This window comes from Panthera onca, chromosome F2 (genome assembly GCF_046562875.1).
Source record: "Panthera onca isolate mPanOnc1 chromosome F2, mPanOnc1 haplotype 2, whole genome shotgun sequence".
Classification (NCBI taxonomy): Eukaryota; Metazoa; Chordata; class Mammalia; order Carnivora; family Felidae; genus Panthera; species Panthera onca.
In genome coordinates this window covers 72243288-72262033 of record NC_138356.1, presented here as the reverse complement: position 1 = coordinate 72262033, position 18746 = coordinate 72243288, and the positions used below count along the sequence as shown (strand labels likewise).

Below are 18746 nucleotides of genomic sequence, written 5' to 3'. Positions count from 1 at the left end.
GGCAGGGCCTGGACGTGTGTACGGGTGGCCTTACAGTCATACAGGGTGGTCAGGGAAGACTTCGTGAAGAGATGCTTGAGCAAAGACTTGAAGGAAGTGAGGGGATCATCTCTGCAGAGATCTGGGGGAAGGAAGCATGCTTCCTATTGTGATACACACAGGAGTTCGGCATAGCAAGGACAGAGGAGCTGGGGGTCACAGCAGACAAGGTTAGAGGGGGCAGGACACCAAGCCAGGAGGGCTGTGGAAGCCACTGAGTGAAAATGGGAGTCATTTGGAGGCTTTTAAGCAGAGGAATGCCAAACTCTGACTTGTTTGAAAGGCTCTCTGGCTGCCGGGCTGAGCACGGCTGTGTAGGATCTAAGAGCGGAAGCAGGAGGCCAGGTCAGAGATGATGGGAATCAAGGGAACAGCCACAGAGGGGGAAGAAGGGGTCAAAGTCTGGATGGTGGGGGTAGGGCCACCAGGATTTGCGGATACGGCTGTAAAGAAAGAAAAACATCCCAGCACGTAGCGCAACACCTGGCCCTTTGTAGAAAGTCAGTGAATGTTGACTATTAAATCTTGCAAAATTTAAAAGAAGAAAAGACACACTAGTTACTCAAATCACAGTTTTAAGCTGGGCTCTTCTTAACAGACACAGTGATCACATTGTAGCCCCAACGCCATGGTATCTAGTGGACATAAATGAATTAATCCTGTAGTTTTTAACACTACTTGCCTAAAGGCACGAGGGTTTTCTTGACATGAGGATTGCCTGTTTCTAAGTGAGATGGTTAATTTCTACCTGTTGAGAAAGGTCAGCAGAGTCTTTGCGTAGGTATCATTTGGTTCAAACCCTGAAATGTTCAGGGGAAGCATCCCCACGTGAGCGTGTGCTGTGTGCCTGTCGGACACGACCAGGTGCCTGTCATTCACCTCATTTGACACCTGTAAGTAAGGCAGCTCCTTCAGAGAGGTGAAGTAATTTGACTGAGATCCTACAGCCAGTAAGTACAGGAGCCAACTTCTAACATGGGTTGTCTGAGTTAATGCTGGGGTATATACCCCTTCATCTTTCAGAGGGGGCATCGCCGCTGTTGATCGCCCTTGGGATACACAGGGTATCAGCTGTCATCCACTCACACACCTGGCTCCTCTATTCTTCTGGTCTGTTCTTCCTTCATGCACTCATTTCACACACATTTATTAAGCACTCTGGTGCCTCAGGCAGTCAGCTAGGTGCCAGAAGGTAAACAGTACACAAGAGGTGGGCCAGCTTCCCATAATTGCACAGGGTGCAGGGGTAAATAATGGTAACCCAGAGTGGCCTGTCAGTGCTGTCTGTGGAAGAGGAAAGAACTGTAGTGCTTGTACATGAAGGCAGACTCACTTGCTAACAGTGACTACTGATGGGTCATGTGATTTTCTCCAAAGGATCATTTGCTTTAGTAACTTCTGACTCCAGTTCTGGAACACTCCTTGTTACTTACAAGATTGTTATACAATTTAAAAAACACTTTAATTTTTTTTTAAGTAGTTTTAAAACTTTATGATCCAAAGGCATTTGTTGAGAGGCAAAGGAATAGCTGTTCTACGTATATTTTGTCAGAATAGTCCTACAGGATGGGCATTATCATATTCATGACACAGATTAAGGTAAGTCCCCGAGAGGACAGTAACGTGAGTGGAGTCCCATGGCTGGTGGATGATGGTGCTGACATTGAAGCCCAAGTAATTGAGCCTCAGAATTGGAGCTAGTTTAGTGATACTAGACCACCTTCTAATAGAAAATTCCTTTTCTGGAATTCTGAGGTTTGGGCATGGTGTAACTGGTATTCTGTATGGTGCTGTCTGGAAAGATGGTAAAAGTCCATGGTATGTCCATTCAGGAGCTTCGCAGACAAGCATCCTTAAAGCTTTCCATACAGGAAGGGGAAAGCATGGGCACAGAGGCCATTCCATAGAAATCTCAGGAATAAAAGCTCTCACAGTATTCACAGAGATGGACAAGGGATTGACTTGATTTTGCCCCCGTTTGGTGACCTGGAGCACCACCTGGTCAATTTCTTTTAGCCAGAAAGATGAATGCTTTTGTGTCACTTTCCCTGGCTTTATTACTAATGCAAAAAAAATCAATTTTGTGTTTGGTTTTGTATTTCCTTAATATACATTAAGAAAAACTAATGAATAAAGATTTTACTAAATACAATGAGTAAACCGAGGCAGGACAGTTTCTTCACAGTTGACTATTTGTTAGGTTGGTTGGTTGATATTTTAAAACGTTTTGGTAAAGAAGGATGATGCCTGTTTGGGCTTAGTGAGTCCAGGGAATACGTCGCCTGACTCAGCAGGCTTTTACGAGGGTCAGGTTGGGATGCCAGACTAGTGACAGCACTGACTACCTTAACCGAATGCAGGTATGACCGTGTGACAGATGTCACCTCTCGTTGGCCCTTCCCCTAGTCGGTGACGTAGCCATAATCTGAGGGCAGTTTCTCAATCAGGAGTTCTGCATTTACCCCCTGAAGATACTGGCACTCTGAGCACAGTGTGTTCAATTTACTTGTGGTCAGATGGTGTCAGATGATTTCCCTCTGTGAAGCATGCTTCAGACTAAACCATGCCTCTCTAGTAGTTACACACACAACAAGACAACATTATCTGTCTTCGGAGTTGGTTTTAAATTCATATTGTGGCAGGTTTCTTAAGAGGCCTCATGTAAGAAGGAAAAGGAAACACATGATGATATTATTTTAAATGCCAGGAGAAGCTACAGTTCCCTCCTCTGATGTTGTCTGTTTCCATGACAACCGAAGGCCAGAGAAGTCTCGTCTTCCCCGGAGAATCCCGGTTCCCTGTAGATTTCCGTTTCCTCATGGGACTGCTTTTCACTAGTGCGTCCGTACCTGCCCGCACATGTGCACATCGCCACCCAGAGCCTCACCGATACCTGGAGCATCACCGAAAACAAAAACTTCCAACATGGAATGAGTTCTGTTTGGCTTTTTCTGAGGAGAGGTGTCCGCCTTCCCAAAGGAGAGGCGTACAAGTTACCAAAAATGTTCATCCATGACCCTGAGTTCCTTTCTCTAGATCCTGAGGTGGCCCCGCCCCCGCTCCTCCTTACCTGGCAGATGTCTTCAGTTACTTCTCTTAGTTTCTTTAGATTTCATTTTAATTACAGAAGCAATAGATTAAAACAGCCTTCTTGTGGAAGATTCACAGATACAGTTAAAAACTCTTTAGCACAACCCCTAGTACAGTTCTGGGCCTCCTTCCCAGACAGGAATACTTCTGTCAGTATCATGTGCCTCTTTCCAGGCCCTTTTCTGTATGTTTGTACACGTATTTATGTACCCTGAGAAAACTTAGGGTCCCATTTTATATGTGATATTTTTAAAAAATGTTAACATTACTAGATGATACCTGAATTACTTTAAAACAGCTGGGTTTTTTCAATCAATAGTATGCTTTAGAAATGTATGTCAGCACAGACATAGTTACTTGGTCCTCTTAAACTCCTGCATAATACTCTATAATATGAAAATACCTATAATGCATTTATTCATTCTTCTGTTAGATTTCTGTTATTTCCCACTTTGCCATCGAAAACAGTCCTGTAGGGACACCTGGGTGGCTCAGCCGGTTGAATGTCCGACTTCAACTCAGGTCATGATCTCATGGTTCATGAGTTCAAGCCCCAGCTGTGCTGACAGCTCAGAGCCTGGAGCCTGCTTCAGGTTCTCTGCCCCTCCATGCTCATGCTCGCGCTCTCTCTCTCTCTCTGTCTCTCTCTCTGTCTCTCTCTCTCAAAAACAAATAAACATTGGAAAAAAATTTTTAAAAGTGCTATAATGAGCGTCCTTATATATGCCTCCTAGTCTGAATTACCTTCCACCGTGGGATAATAAAAGGGGTAATAATGTTTTCTGGGTTTCGTGGGTTTTGGTTTGGGGTGGTTTTGTTGTTACGATTTTTAACGATCGTCATACATAACACGACATAATTGCATGTCACAGAGTGAACCAGCTACCTTATCGGGTTGTGTCTGACTTGCTCTTCAGGCTCCGGAAAGTGTGGCAGAGGAGGAAGTGTGCAGTCAAGAACGGGATCCTGACCATCTCACACGCCACGGTAAGTGCACCTGGTGATTTACCGTGTTGCACCTTCGAGGCCTTTCGGCCATGTGGACTAGGAAGCAAAAACATGATGGACCCAGCACTGAAATCCACCCACCCCCACCCGCTATGCATAATGTGTGGATTAGGGTCAGACAGCGTGGGATGCTCCTTTACCGCAGGAATGGGTCTCGTCTTGTCCTGTGGTGGCCTGCCTTGTTCTCCTGCCCCTCTAGAACATCCCATGCCGTTTCCCACAATATTCTTTCATTTCATAATCTTATCTTTGGGGAAATCTTACTGGTGGTTCTAAAAAACCTAAAGTTTTCTGAATTATAAAGACGACAGAGGGTGTTCTTTGCATGAAATAATAATTAGGAAATGAAATAACATGCGTACAATATGTTCAGTCTTTTTCTTGTTACTATTTAAATCACTCAGAAAGCCCCCATTATGGTAAAGGGCTAAAATGTATATAAATAAAACTGAAATCATAAGATTGCCTTGCTGTGGCTCCCCTTTCTTTAGGAATAAAGGCAATTCAGTGGCAAGTAGAAAGTAACTAAGCTATTAACGCTTCTATTCTGTTTTCTCTCCAGATTGTTGGCAGTTACATATGCATATATATTGCATACTTACAGTTGATACTTACATTCTAGCTGGAACTTTTGTTTGGTATCACCCATTTTCAACTGAAAGTCTTGTACTGGCAGAATTAATACACTGTCAAAAAAGGTTCAGTCTTAGCGCTAGTCAGGACACGCACCGTAAAATAAGTAATTACTGTTTGGCCCTTTTAAAACTAGCAAGAAATGGCTTCTTACCCTTAAAGATGCAAAGGTTATAGTGGCAGATGTGTCAAGTAGAACTGGAAACCGCACAGTAGACCAAGAGTCTTTACAAAGGCACGCGCAGTCGCACCCAGCAATCCCAGCTTGGAGAGAAGCTCGGGTAAATTTCAGTATCCTGTGCCAATGAGGCCTTCGAGTTTATGATAAGCCGTTAATTGGTAACAGGATGGTAAAAATGAGGGATGAGCCATTTGTTACATTGGCAAGTTTTCGTTATTCACAGTTGAGATTAGATTGTCCTCTGATGAGCAAGAAGTACCACTTAATAAGCATTTCTTCCTGCCAGACACTTCATAAAATTTATTTCACTCAATCCCTTCTACAACTCATGTGGTAACCTGCCCTTCGTTTTTGCAGATGAAGAAACTAAAGTACAGAGACGCCCAGTGACTTGGCTAGTAGCGGGCACAGTTGGGAATGATGCCCCTTCCACTCTGCCTCTCTTCCTGCAGAAGCCCATCATCCTACTAGACTCTTCACTTCCCCGGGGCACTTACCAGGTCCTAGTCATCTTTCTTCAGCCCCACCCCCTCCTCAGACCTCGGTACACACAAGGTAGTCACTACAAACCTGTGGCCAAACCCTTCCTGCTGGAAGATTCCATACGTCTTAACGATTATTGGCCTTTATGGAACTTGAGCAATTCTATCATCTCTGTCCTTTGTCCCTTGCAGAACCCTTGCAGGGTGATTCTTCAGAGGCCTTCAGCTTCCCTCAGTCCAACTGAGATTTTTGACCTATCATGCCAGCTGTGACAAGCCATCCACCTGATACGGGAAATCCTACAGGTGGACTTAGATCAGTTAGTTATCGCTAAAGCTGTCTAACAATTCGTTTCTTTGGTAACGTTTCATGAAGCTTCTACTCTACTCCAGGTGCTGGAGTAGTCCCCAGATGAGATAACTTTGACCTGTTCATATTTAATCCCACGCAGTTGCTTTATGAAACAGTTCTGATGGTCACGAGAATGTTAGTTACCACTAAGTAAGTAAGCACTTACCATGAGCCAAGTTGTAGAAGGTGCTTCCCCTGTGTCACCATATGTGATTGTTGCCACAACCCACCAGATAGATGCTGTCATTAAGGGGCTAAGAAATCAGCCTGTGTCACACCTGGTGAATGCTGGGATTTCAGTCTTGAAGCCTCTGTGAGTGCTTAATGGTGTTTGCTGGCCACACAGGGGCCCACTCTGCTCATTATGTTGGTGATTAAAATACTTGGGGGGCTGTGTGTCAGAAGAATGATCCAAGATCAGAAACACTGATGGGAATAGATGACATTTATTGAGTATTCTCTGTGGCTTGTGCATTCGTTGTTCTGAGCACATTACCAGAACCTATTTTATGTAGCTTCTGTTGCTCCTGTTTGATAGACAACGAAACAGTCTCCGTTCTAGGCCTATGTTTCTCTCTGTGAAAGCAAAGATCGCCACCATCTGACTTTTCAAAAGCATTTCTGTCACCACCACCATCACCATCATGGCGGCTAATGTTTTCGAATGTTCACCATTTGCTAGGCATTCACCAGCACCTTAACGCGTTGTAACATTTAACCCTCACAACCTAAGTTACGGATGATGTCACCTTCACTATTCAGATGGGGGAGCTGGGGCTCAGAAAAGTTCACTTACAGGTCACATAGCTCACACATGGCACAGCTGGGATCTGGTATAGGTTGGAACTCTGCTCGTACACATTCCCACACCCCTCAAAATGTGAATTCCCCTCACCTGCAACCCCACTTCCTCCCCAGCATGGGATCCCAGGTTGGGCCATCACAGACATAGTCAGCCCTGAACCAGGAGTGCCTGGGAGTCTGTGTGTGGGAGAAGCACGTTGCCTGTTCGTGCAGGCTGGAATTCTTTGATGGCCCGAAGCATGGCACGAATCCTGAGAAGCGATTCATTCATAAGGGCAGTCAACACGGACGGCCCTTCACTTTTGTGATAAGGTTTGGCGTCTCCTGGGCCAGTATCCTGACTCTTGGGGAGCCACAGGGTTGACCTGTCTCTGGGCGAGTTCCAAAGGTATCCAGGGTGGTCTTTTCAGACCTTACCACCTGCAGCAGCTGTGACAGCAGCTAGAACCTTATGACCGGGGAGGTGTTTGAGTGCAGCTCTGTGCCCTAGGGTTGGAGGCTGAGGGCAGCAGTTGCCCGGATGGGATTGTGCCTGCTCTTCCCTCCGCTTTCCCGAGCCTGGTTGTGGCTGATTATTGTCTGATTTTATGAGCTGAGGTGGGTCCGAGTGGTGAGACTCTGAGATGGATCTAGTTTGTGAGCAGAAACGAAAACCAGAAGAATATTCTTCAGGTGAACTGCACTACAGTGAAAGTCTCTGACCACTTGACCTTACGTGAATCAGGAGTTTTTAGTTAGGGATGTGCTACGTGTACCCTCTCTTTCCCCTCCTCCTCCCTTGGATTCATCTGGCTATGTGACAGCCTCAGAAAGCCTTTTCACAAGTGATATTATGACCTGATCGTGTCCCACCTACTGGGCTTTCTTAAGAGCCTGCCGGGGGAGGCAGCGCAGTGTGAGGAAACCGAGCAGTGGATGGAGTGAGTCCGTGGCACTGCTCACTGGTGGTCCTGTGACCTCGGACAGTTTGCTAAAAATAAAAATCACTTCTCTTCCACCCTCCCTTTCTTGTTCCTGCCAAACACATAGCTGTGGCCAAGCCAACTGTGTCAGTGCTTTCTTAAGGCTCTAATCAACAGCAAATATCACATCAGCTACATTGTGTAGTGGCCGTGAGAAAGCACTGTGGCATCTGTCAGATCTGAGTCCTTTACTGTGTGACCTTGAGGAAATGATAGTGAAGATTAAATGTGATAATGTGCTCCGTGGGGGCATTCAGTTAGCAGGAATCCTTCCTGTCAGCATCACCTCGCCGGGTGTCCTGGCAATTCTGTCTGTCGGCAGGCAGGCTCTCCTGCTGCGAGCATTGGAATTTGTGGGTCCACCTCTCCTGCGCCCAGAGCAGCCGGGGGGGGGGGGCGGCGGGGGAGTGGGTTCCTCCACCTCACTTCAGATTCCCTCCCACCGATTGGTGTTACTCTCTTGCCTGCTTTTCACTGGCTTTGGGCGACACGTTTTTGCCGCCAGTTACATCACTTGTAGTCCCATCCCTGCTCCTACAGAAAGGCCACTTCTCCTGACTTTGCAAACACTGCTGATGACTTACAATCCAGTTGAAAACGAAGGCCAGCAGTTTCCTTGGGGAAACATGTGGGATTGAGTCATCTTTGGAAAAGTGGACAGAACAACCTTTGTTAGAAAACGTGGAGGCTTTGTTTGGGACCTCTGAGCACGTGGGAATTTCACTGCTTGAAGGCCCCCAGTCGGTGTCACTTACCCACGTGACCCAGCAGAGGGTCGCGTATGCACTTAGATTGATGAGCCATGGACTGTTGGATTGACCATTCGAGAATGATCTGTTCTGGGGGCCAGTCATCTCCCTAGCTTACTATTAAGGAAGAAATGCATTTTTGGGGGTGCCTGCAAAGGGGGCAGCCAGCCCTACAGGAGCTCATCTGCAAATTCACTGCTTTTCTTGTATCTGTTCAAAGACATACTTTTTTTTTATTTACTACTCAAAGTAGTACATCACTATGGGAATCAGATTCACTGAGAATCTCTGAATTTGTTATTACAGTAATATGTATGGATAGTGGCTTCCATTTATGGGCCATCTAGTATGTTTTGAGCAAAGTATAAAATGCTTGTGGTATTTCAAAATACCAATTCTAAGAAATCTATCGCAAACATTTCAGTCAGCCTCAAAGCTTAAGGATAAAGGACTTTATATCCAGCCACAAAACTATTATACATAAACTTCTATATCTTTGAGTTGTTTTCTTATCCTTTTTACTTTAAGCATTTTAGTATATAATTTAAAAAGCTATCAAAGAATATGTAAGAATTATAGTTGGAGTATGACTTTATTGAAATAATCCTAAAACATTAATTGCAAAAGTGTAAGAAGTTTGACTTCTCCAAAGTCCTTACTTGGTGTATTTATTAACCTCAGTGTCACATACAGCTCAGATCCTGGGTTGAAACAAGAAAGGTGATTGCCGTTTATTGATCACTTAGAGCATGCCAGGCTAGCTATACAACATAGATGCCACCATCTTCACTTTTCTTTGGTCTGGAAAGTTCTTAGGAGGTGGAAACTATGTCTTGCCTTTGATCTCCCGGTACCCAGCACACTGCCTGACATACAGGTAGTGTTCACTGAATACTTTTGGGTGAAACCGCAGTTTATAGAAGAAGAAACAAAGACTCTGGAAGATTAAACCCCATGCCTAGAATTAGCCATTTGTAAACAGCTGGACCAGTTTTCAAACCCTGAAGCCTCTGCTCTTCCTACTATATGAATCGGCCTTTTCTCAGATGCCAGCTTGTTGTTAGGCCTTTGAAAGTGGCTTCAGTAATAGTTCTTTGGAGAAAGAAACCCCTCGTCGAATCATCATAGGGCCTTAGAGTAGACAAGTCCAGGTTTCCTGGAAGGAGGAAATGGGGAGTCTTGATATTAAAGATACGACAAAGCGTCTGTGAATTTGTCTGGATCTGAAAACTGATTTCTTTTAAATCTCAATTTTTCAAATGCCTGCAGATGCTCTTAACGATTAACACCCTAACAAGTCACTAAGTTTATCGTCACTTTTTCTCAATCAGCCAACACTAAAAGTATTTTCATAAACTATCACACAGATGTTCACTAAGAAGGTTTGGCATTTTACTCAAAGAGCCTGAGAAACCAGTGGGACTGGACCAGGCTGAGCCTCTTGAGAAGGTGCTCGGTAGGCTGAACTTTTTAAAAGGGGTGGGGGGGGGGGCGGCACCTGGGTGGCTCAGTCAGTTGAGCATCTGACTTCAGCTCAGGTCATGGTCTCACAGTTCATGAGTTTGAGCCTCGCGTTGGGCTCTGTGCTAACAAACAGCTCAGAGCCTGGAGCCTGCTTCAGATCTGTATCTCTCTCTCTCCGCCTCCCCTGCTCATGCTGTGCCTCTCTGTCTCTCAAAAATAAATGTTAAAAGGGGTGGGGATCAGGAGCACAACCTTCTGAGGCACCCTGCACTGAAATACCCTTCCAGCAACTTACCACGTGTGGCTTTTGTTACTGCACCTAACTTTACTCCTCATCTGTGAAATAGGGTAATAACGGTACGCGTCTTCCGGTGTTGACAGAATTCAAGGAGCAGATGCATTTAAAGCTTTGGGGCACGTGGACCACACTGGACGTTTCATAAACTTAGCGGTTACTGTCACCATCTCGGAGAGCTGAGGTGGGTCACAGCATTGGATCCTGGAGCTACTCTGCCTGGGTTCGAATTCCAGGGGACATTGAATCCCTATGAGGCTTCCCCCGTCTAAATGAAATGGGGCTATTAACAGTCCCTAATTCATAGGTGGGTGTAAAGATTAAACTGGAACAGGTTGTGGGGCAGAATTAGTGCTCAAAAAAAGTCAGTTATTATTATTGCTATTACTACTCTTCCCTAATGTGTTACTACCTCCGTTGGAAACTGATTTACTGGAATTTTTCTTTTTTCTTTTTGTATTGCTACTTCCTTACTTCTTAAGATGCTTTGTGAACCAAGTTCAGGTACCTATCCTCTTCAGCCTGTCAGAGGTTAACAGCACCTCTGGCACCTCCAGGGCAGCGTCACCAAAGCTAAGAATTTGATGTCTGTCTCCCTGCTTTGGGCTTTGGGGATACACAGACAGTTCCCAGGGACTGTTGTTTATCAGTCCACTCCAAAGCCCGAAGGGGCTGCGTTCGTTCGGCTGCCAGGGGGTTGGCAGGTGCACCAGAAGGCCATCAGGAGGCACAAGGCAGCCTGCACAGCAGATCGCCCGCCCCCTTCCTTGCTGCGGATTTAACAACGGGTCTCTGTGATCGGCCCTTATGGCCTCTTGAGGCTATGCTGGATTCCACCAGATTCCATATATTGTCCCCACCGCAAGAAGAGAGTATTTTCCTTTCTCCAAGAGATTAGAAGCAACGACGACTTGTCAAAGGACAAACTTGGGAGCCCATGAGACCCGGCCTCAAACCCCTGAACAATCCGTAGGACCTTGGATACGTGACATAAGCCTTTGGAGCCTCCATTTTCTCCAGTGTAAAATGGGAATGTTTGGCTCTTAAACTGTTTCGCTGATTCCAAGCAGCCATTGGGCCGGATGCTAGAGGACCGAGGATGAACTAGCCGGCCGCGCCCTCTCGGAGCTTGCAGTGACCCAGGGCTCAGAGCTCTAAGAAGTGAGCAGCATGCTGGGGTAGAAAATGAAGGGGAGCTGCCTTCGTGTGGCCAGGGAAGGCTTTTCTGAGCAGTTAGTGGTAAAACTAGGGAGGAGCAGTCCCAGCAGAGGGAAGAGGGCAGTCCACAGTCCCGAGGCCAGGAAGCGCGTTCAGGGAACCCGAGATGAGCCAGTGGAGTGGCACCGCTTTCCCTACCCTGTTTGAAGAGTCTTTTGGAGGCTTAAGTAACACATTCTTTGAAAGTTGTTGCCATCTGTATATTCAGGTACTAACAAAAAGAGCATTCGAGAACAAACTTAAAAACTACAGTTGATGTAGCAGAAGTTCCAGTTAAGCAAGAACCATGAAAAAACGTGTAACGACATCTTGAACCACTTACTATTTTAATCCTCTTTTGGAATTTTTCTCTCCCCCTTTTGACTGATAATTCTGCGTCCCCTCCATCCGCTTCCGGTGGTGCCATTTTTCTTCCCCTGAGCAGCCCGCTCTCACCCCACTGCCCTTGTGACCTGGCACCCTCAACCCCTTCCCTTTTCTTTACAGACCAGAGCTGACTTTCATAAATTAAGTTCAAAATGTAGCCTCTGGTCCCACCAGCACTGCTGTTGAATCCTTTCTAAATTTAGTTATTTATTTTGAGAGAGAGAGCAAGCATGTGAGGAGGAGGAGGGCCAGAGAAAGGGAGAAGAGAGAATGCCAGGCACGCTTCACACTGTCAGCACAGAGCCTGACACGGGGCTCGATCCCACGAAACGCGACATCACAACCTGAGCTGAAACCAAGACTCAGAAGCTTAACCAACTGAGCCACCCGGGCACCCCTGGTGCCGAATCTTAATAGTCACGGTCACCTGCAGAAGAAACAGCTGTTCCAGTGCAGACAGTGGTATGTGGACGTATAAAATAGCACCATTTCTGAAACTCGGGGTGTCTGCGGAATATCTTTCTGGGCTTCCGCCACGTTGCAAATGCAGAACCGAAGATGTTTATCCAAGGACTTCCCAAGTTCAAGTTGCATGAAACATATGTTTAGAAGTCTGTGTGGTTATGTTTTACAGGTCGTTGATGCTTCTGACTAATACACTGCATAGGAGTTTTTACTGTATTTCAATCCCAAGGTTATAGATCAGCGGCGACAGCATAGAGTTTATTTCAGATGCAAATTCCTGTGGCTTGCATCCGAATGAGCCGTTGGAGGTGATTGGAAGAGGCAGCTGTTGGCCACTGAATCCAGTGATTCTCAGCCCTAACAGCACAATAGACCATCAGGTTCCTTACTGCAGTAAGAGATTTTCAAGAACATCTACATATTCAAACCTATCTTCCTCACACATAACATTCTGCCATCCGGAAGTGAGCACCAAGGTTTAAGTGGTTGGGGGGGTTGAAGGAATCCACAGTCGATACAGATTCTAGGAGGAATTACTTCAGGGAGATGATCGCCTCCCCCTTCCCTAAGCTATCAGAAGGACCACTAAAGGGGTGGAGAGCTTTCATTGTAGCCACAAGATGGTAATTTTGGAACATGGAACACGTCAGGAATGGGTGGGATTTCTCAACAGATACACTAAGTGGTTTTGAGGGAAATGAGGGAACTGACCGTTCCAGGGTAGGAAGAACCAGAAAAGAAAAAGCAGGAAACATGTTCTCATTTACTCTGCAAACGTCCCAAGGGCTTGCCTTGACAAGGAAACCGTGTGAGATCAATGGAAAAGGCTCTGGGAAAGAATTTGTTCAAATCTCAGCTTTGCTTTTTCCTTTCTCTGAAATATTTTATTTTTTGCCTTCCTGACCGTCCGTTTCCTCATCTGTAAAATGGGTACAGTAGCAGGACCTAGTTATTAGGGTTATTGCGAGAATTAAATAACACAATTTCTAAAAATACCTAGCAGTGTAGGTGCCCAGTGAATGAATGCTGTTACCTTGCCCCAAGTGAGCCAAAATACTTCCAAAAAGCAGTTTTGATGTACTAAAATTTTAGAGATCCGATCTCTCTGCCGTGTAGGTGTTCAGTGTGTACCTAATGTCTTGCCAGAGGTTATTGTGGTTATTCATTGCGTGCCAAATATATGTGTTCCTCTAGGGCAGAGTAGGTGTCTAAATATTTATGGAGCAAAAAGTTGGCAATGGCCATAATGGTCGGAACAGCTCTGTTACCAGGCACAGAAAGGGAAGAGAGCTCTCTTATTTAACCTCTTTTCACACAACAGCCTCAGCCTGGTGGGGTCAGGCTTATTCCCCCGAGGAGTGGCTGATACTCAGTTCTGGTTTGCGAAGCAGAGCAAGTCAACAGGATGATGGAGGGAAAGAAGTTTGTTTCTGGATACTGATTCCAGCAACAGCTGTTGGCTGCTAGCCGAGAAGTATGCCTGCGCTAACAGCTTCGCACTTGCAGCGCAGACATTTCCCCGTGGCGCACACGAAGCTAAGGACCAACGTGTGCTGTTTGTTTTCTTCCCGGAGACGCAGAAACGTTCATCGGAATCGACTCCTTCCCTTTCTGCTTACGTTGCTGACAGGCTTCCTGGCTGAGCAGCCATTTTCCGTTTTGAGTGGCAGTGCATTCTTTCACGGGGAGAATCTCTTCATCACTTCTGCTCACGGAACGTGTGCAGAGCTTCCCCAGTTTGGAGTATTTCCAAAAGGGAAACATTCAAGGGTGGGTTTGCCGGGTCCGCGTGTATGTATAAGACAAACACATCTGTGTAAACTGTTAGTTGGGGAAAAAAGCACTTTGCAAAACGGTATCCACAACTTGAACGAACCCATGATTTTTTAAAAACAGACACCTCTCTAGCTCTCTCTCTCTCACACACACACCCAGACGTTTTGTTAAAGTCAGTGTATTAACAACGATCATCTCTGGGTGTGAAAGTGAGATTAACAGGTAACATTCAGTTAGTTCTTTTGTCGCACTGTGTCCCCAGTTTATGTCATTCTTGTAATGAAAAGTGAAATCTGCAGGACAAGCCTCAGAGTCTCAGGGAACAGAGCCACAAAGTCTTCAGTTTTGACACATGTCAGACCGATGTTTGGAACAGAAGCACGTGTAGCTTTTCAAAGTCCCTGCTCAGCAGCAGACCCTCCCCCTGCCCCCCGCAGGGACCGTGCATCCTGCCCTCCACTCACCATCCAGACGCCTGGGCTGAGTGAGAACACATACCCTATAGAGGTAACTTCTAGAATAATTAGTTAAAAGCCTCTCTCTTCAGCTGTATGTTGAGTCCCCAGCCCTTAGTACCACGACTGTAGCTTTGCTTCCAGCCCCCATCATCACTCGTCCATCTTACCTTCTTGGCTTCCTCCTCCAGCCACGCCCCTGCATACAAACCTAAGTGTCCACTGTTGGAGTGACTCCCTTCCGGAGACTGTCCAAGCCACAGAGGTGGGGATGTGAGCTCCTTAGCGCCAATGCAGTTCTCCCCCCGACCTCCCCAGGGGGCATCGCTTCTGCCTTGGTCTCCTCTTAACCCCCACTGCCTGCACCTGCTCCTCCTCACTGTCCCCCCTCCCCCGCCCCACCCCTGTTCAGATTCCCCCTCTGGGCCCTCGCCAGGGCTGAGGCTGCCTCTCCGGAGGACTCCCCACTCAGCCCTCCCACCCCACCCCCACCCCCCGCTCCCAGGCTCCGCACACATTCCAGATCCGTGCTCGGTCCGTTTCCCGTAGCTGCTTGGTGGCGCAGACCGAGTGTTCTCGCGTGTGCTTGGGATGTTGCAGAGGCTTAATAACTGTTGGGCCAAGTAAGTGAACAGGTGTATCAAATAGGCTTCTAAAATTTCTCCTCAGTTACAAAAGTAACTGGGGGAGAATCCGATGACCTGAGAAGATACCGAAGTAGAAGTGAACCTTGGACACCCTCGCTCTGTTTGTTTCTAGCCCTTCCTCTTCTCAGAAGGAGACGTTCCGTCGTGCCCTGGGGCTTCTACCCTTTCCTGAGCGATTCCGCGTCGCGTCTTTCCAGGCCTGTGCCGCTTGGTGGAGCCGGGAGGAGGAGCGGGGCTTTAGTCCCTTCAGACCGGGGTTCAGCTCCAGGCTCTGCTGTCTCCTTACTGGGAGATTTTAGGAACATGAGTTAACGTCTCTGTGCCTCCGTTTCTTCATGTTACTTAGTATAAGAAACTAGTGGCTTCCCTCACAGATGGGAGCACAGGAGGTAGTGCAGGTAAGGCAACTGGAATGCTTTCATTCATTTCGTAAACGCTTATTGAGTGCCTGCTGTATGCCAGGCACATTTTAGTGAACAAAATAGAAACGTGTGTGCCCTCAGTGGGAAGAAAGAAGGAAATAAGGAGTAATCAGAGACTGGAAGACGATAGAGCAGGTGTAAAGGGGATGCAAAGTCGCTGGAGGGTCATCAGGCCAGGAAAGCCGCCTCTGAGGAAGTGCTGATTTTGAGAGCCCTGGAGGGAAGGACAGAGCCTGGAGATCTGGGAGGGCCACAGGGTGTGTGCATCACGGGAGGGAGGCCAGTGCCCTCACCGCCCAGCAGAGGGAGCCGCAGGCACGGTGGCAGGAGCTGGTCCAAAGGAGCCAGGAGGCAGTATTGGAGTTGAGGTACAGACTGTGGTGTTTATTCTGAGTGCGGTAGGAATCCTCACCAGTAAGGACTCGATAAGTACATGCTTTCTTCGCTCTGAGTTTTTCTTTCCTTTCCTTAAACAATATGAAAGCATTTCCTAAACTGTACCCAGTGATGTAGCCCAGGGCAAGTCATTTAGTCTTTGATTTTAGTCTGCCAAAATGCCAGCAAGATTATACCTTCTTTAATCAATATACCTATAAATTAGTACTAATGTCGAGAAAGTGCTTTGAAATTTTGGAAAGTTATACAAATGCGGATTTCTACTGTGGAAAGTTATACAAATGTGGATTTCTACCGTGGAATCTACAAATGTGGATTACCCTACTGATTCCTGAGCCTTCTAGGGCCTCGGTCTGCGGACTTTGGCTGAGCATACACCACTCTGGTTTCTGGTATTTGTGGGCTCAGTACTGGCTATGTTGACTGCTTCACCAGTGAAAAATTGTGTTCTTTGATTCTCAAACTCACATTTGGAGTAATAGGTCATTTGTCAGATGTCTCACTGGCATTTAGGGGAAGAACACTTTATGTAGGCAAGATGGACCTGTGTCAAATGAAGTGCGTGTTGATGTGACAAGTGTCAGTGCAGTAGACTTGACACAATTCCGAGGAAATAAATACCATACGCCATCATCACTGGAATTATGGGCCAACCATGGAAGGACTTACACTGTATAGAACGCTTATCATCAGGAGCTTTCTGGTAGTGAACTTGGAGGTGGTCCATGCTTAGAAATGAGAGGTGAATGGCATGTTTAACTTTTCTGAATCCAGTTAATGTTACTTTTTTTCTTTCTGAAAATGTATCTGTTACTTGATTGTATCTGTTGGTTAGGTTCAGAAATACTGGAGTAATATAGATTTGGGGAGAGAAAATCATCTATACTCTCTGCTACAGAGAATTCTCTGCTACATTCATATGTGAATGGTGTCTTAAAAAGTTTTATATTTTGGGGGTGCCTGGGTTGCACCGTCATTTAAGCGTCCAGCTCTTGACCTCAGCTCAAGCCATGATCTCATGGTTTGTGAGTTCGAGTCCCACATCGGGCTGTGTACCGATGGCATGGAGCCTGCTTGGTATTCTGTCTCTCCTTCTCTCTGCCCCTGCTTGTGGGCATTTGCACATGCTCGCTCTCGCTCTCTCTCTCTGTCTCAAAAAACATAAACTTTAAAAAATCTTAAATTTTTCCAAGAGATTTCTCAACTTTAGGGTAAGAAACCTGAAACCTCTTATTATACATAATCATCTTAAGCTTGGGAAGTTCTTCCTTATGTCTGGCTCAGATCTTCTACAATTTGAGTATATTTCTTCTTCATTCGTGCAAATGGAAAACAGCTGTTCAGCCTTCCCCCATAACAACCTTTCATGTTCTTGAGGATGGTTATTAAATCCCTCCCCAGCCTTCTTCCCTTGGGACTAAATAGTGCCTTTAACCGATCTTCAAAGTGCCCATTTTCCACTCCTTTAATCATCTCCTGGTCTTTCCTAAGCTTTTCTCCATCCTTTAAATGTGGATGCCAAATTGGAACCCAGTATTCTATGGAGAGTCTTACAGTGAACTGGGATCGCTACCTGTTCAGGCTGTCACATGTGATCGTCATTCATGTGGGACTCCAGCCCTCTCGCCAACATCCAGAAGGATGAGATGTGGGACCGACAGTTCCCTCCGCAGTTGGGCTGGGCCTGGGCGTGGCTGCAGCCGAGGATTTGGAGGCTGAGGCCTTTAGCAACCCACAAGCCAGGTGCATTCTAAGAAAAATTTACAGGCCTACAAACCCCCGCCTCCCCATCCTAAGTTTGGCAACCAGTTCTGTAGTGCGGGAACCCTTTCCCAAGTGCTGTTTCCTCTTAGGCAGAACCATCCTGCGAAGGACTTCACTGCTGGTTTCCACGCCTGAGTCAAATTTACATGCAGGCAACATGAAGTCCCTCGGGCTCTGTCACTTCCTCCCCCAGACAGCTTCCTTTTGGAACAGATCTTTTAGGACAAGTGGCATTAATCTCTGTGTCTAAACTCAGTGAAAGCACAGAGGAAGGAGAATCTCACAAATTGTTCAGTGAGCTCAGGAAGGTAAACAAATTAATTGTCCAGTGTCTACTATCAAGAATGAGAGAGGTAATGTGTTATTGAAATTGTCTTAATCGTGTGCCATCTCTGTTCGGGGCTTTGATTGGGTCACTGACGTGTGACCTTTTCCTATCCTCTCCCGCTCCGTTTTCCCCAAAAACTCAAGTTCCTTGGGTGTAAATGGTCCTGGTGGGGGGATTTTCAGAATCCCAAGAATGGAGGCAGGTACACAGGACTAGAGTTCCATTGTTTACTTCAGCAGGCTTGTGTTCGAGCAAAGCCCAGCCTGGGCTCTCAGACACTTCCCTCCTTGGTCAGCTCCTGCAGGAAGCAGACATCTGGCATCAGCCGTTGGCCAACATGTGACCTTGGACAAATACAGGAGGGCAAGAATGAGTTTTGACCAGGGTGATTCTGTAACAAGACTCCATGTAGGCAAAGCCTAAATTAGCGTGACTCTCTAAATACTGCCGGGCCTGAATGAATGATGTGTGTGAGCAAGAGATTTGCTGACAAATGATATGAAATCCTTACTGTATTTTCCCTCTCTCCAAGATTTTGGAGCTCATTCAACAATGTCTCGTTAAGCAGTGTCTCACAGGTCAATTGTCTTTGCGCTTTTGAGAGAAGTACTAAATTTTGCATTGCAACCAAAATGTGTGGGTACCTGAGACATCAGGTTTGGGATGACTGATTCCCGGGGTCATTTGGAGTCCTCTGCATTTCACAGTAAGATACAGTACGGAGAGTGCCGACTGTTCGTGCTCGGGTACGTGTAAGTTCGGAAAGGTGCATCTCCATGGAGCGTGCCCACTCTTCATTGAAAGGGAGGCGGATGATCCTGGTTCCATTCTGATTAATCACCAGGATATG

At 46.4% G+C, this 18746-nt stretch overlaps 1 protein-coding gene across 6 annotated transcripts in view; it reads left to right on the top strand.

Moving 5' to 3' along the window:
- Window positions 1–18746, top strand: part of ASAP1 (ArfGAP with SH3 domain, ankyrin repeat and PH domain 1) — a 346739-nt gene that overhangs the window by 273518 nt on the left and 54475 nt on the right. For all 6 annotated transcript variants that reach the window (XM_078441687.2, XM_078441686.2, XM_078441688.2 and 3 more), the window contains one exon: window positions 4047–4116. In XM_078441687.2, coding sequence (XP_078297813.1) covers window positions 4047–4116 — 70 coding nt within the window. The remainder of the gene's footprint in view (window positions 1–4046; window positions 4117–18746) is intronic.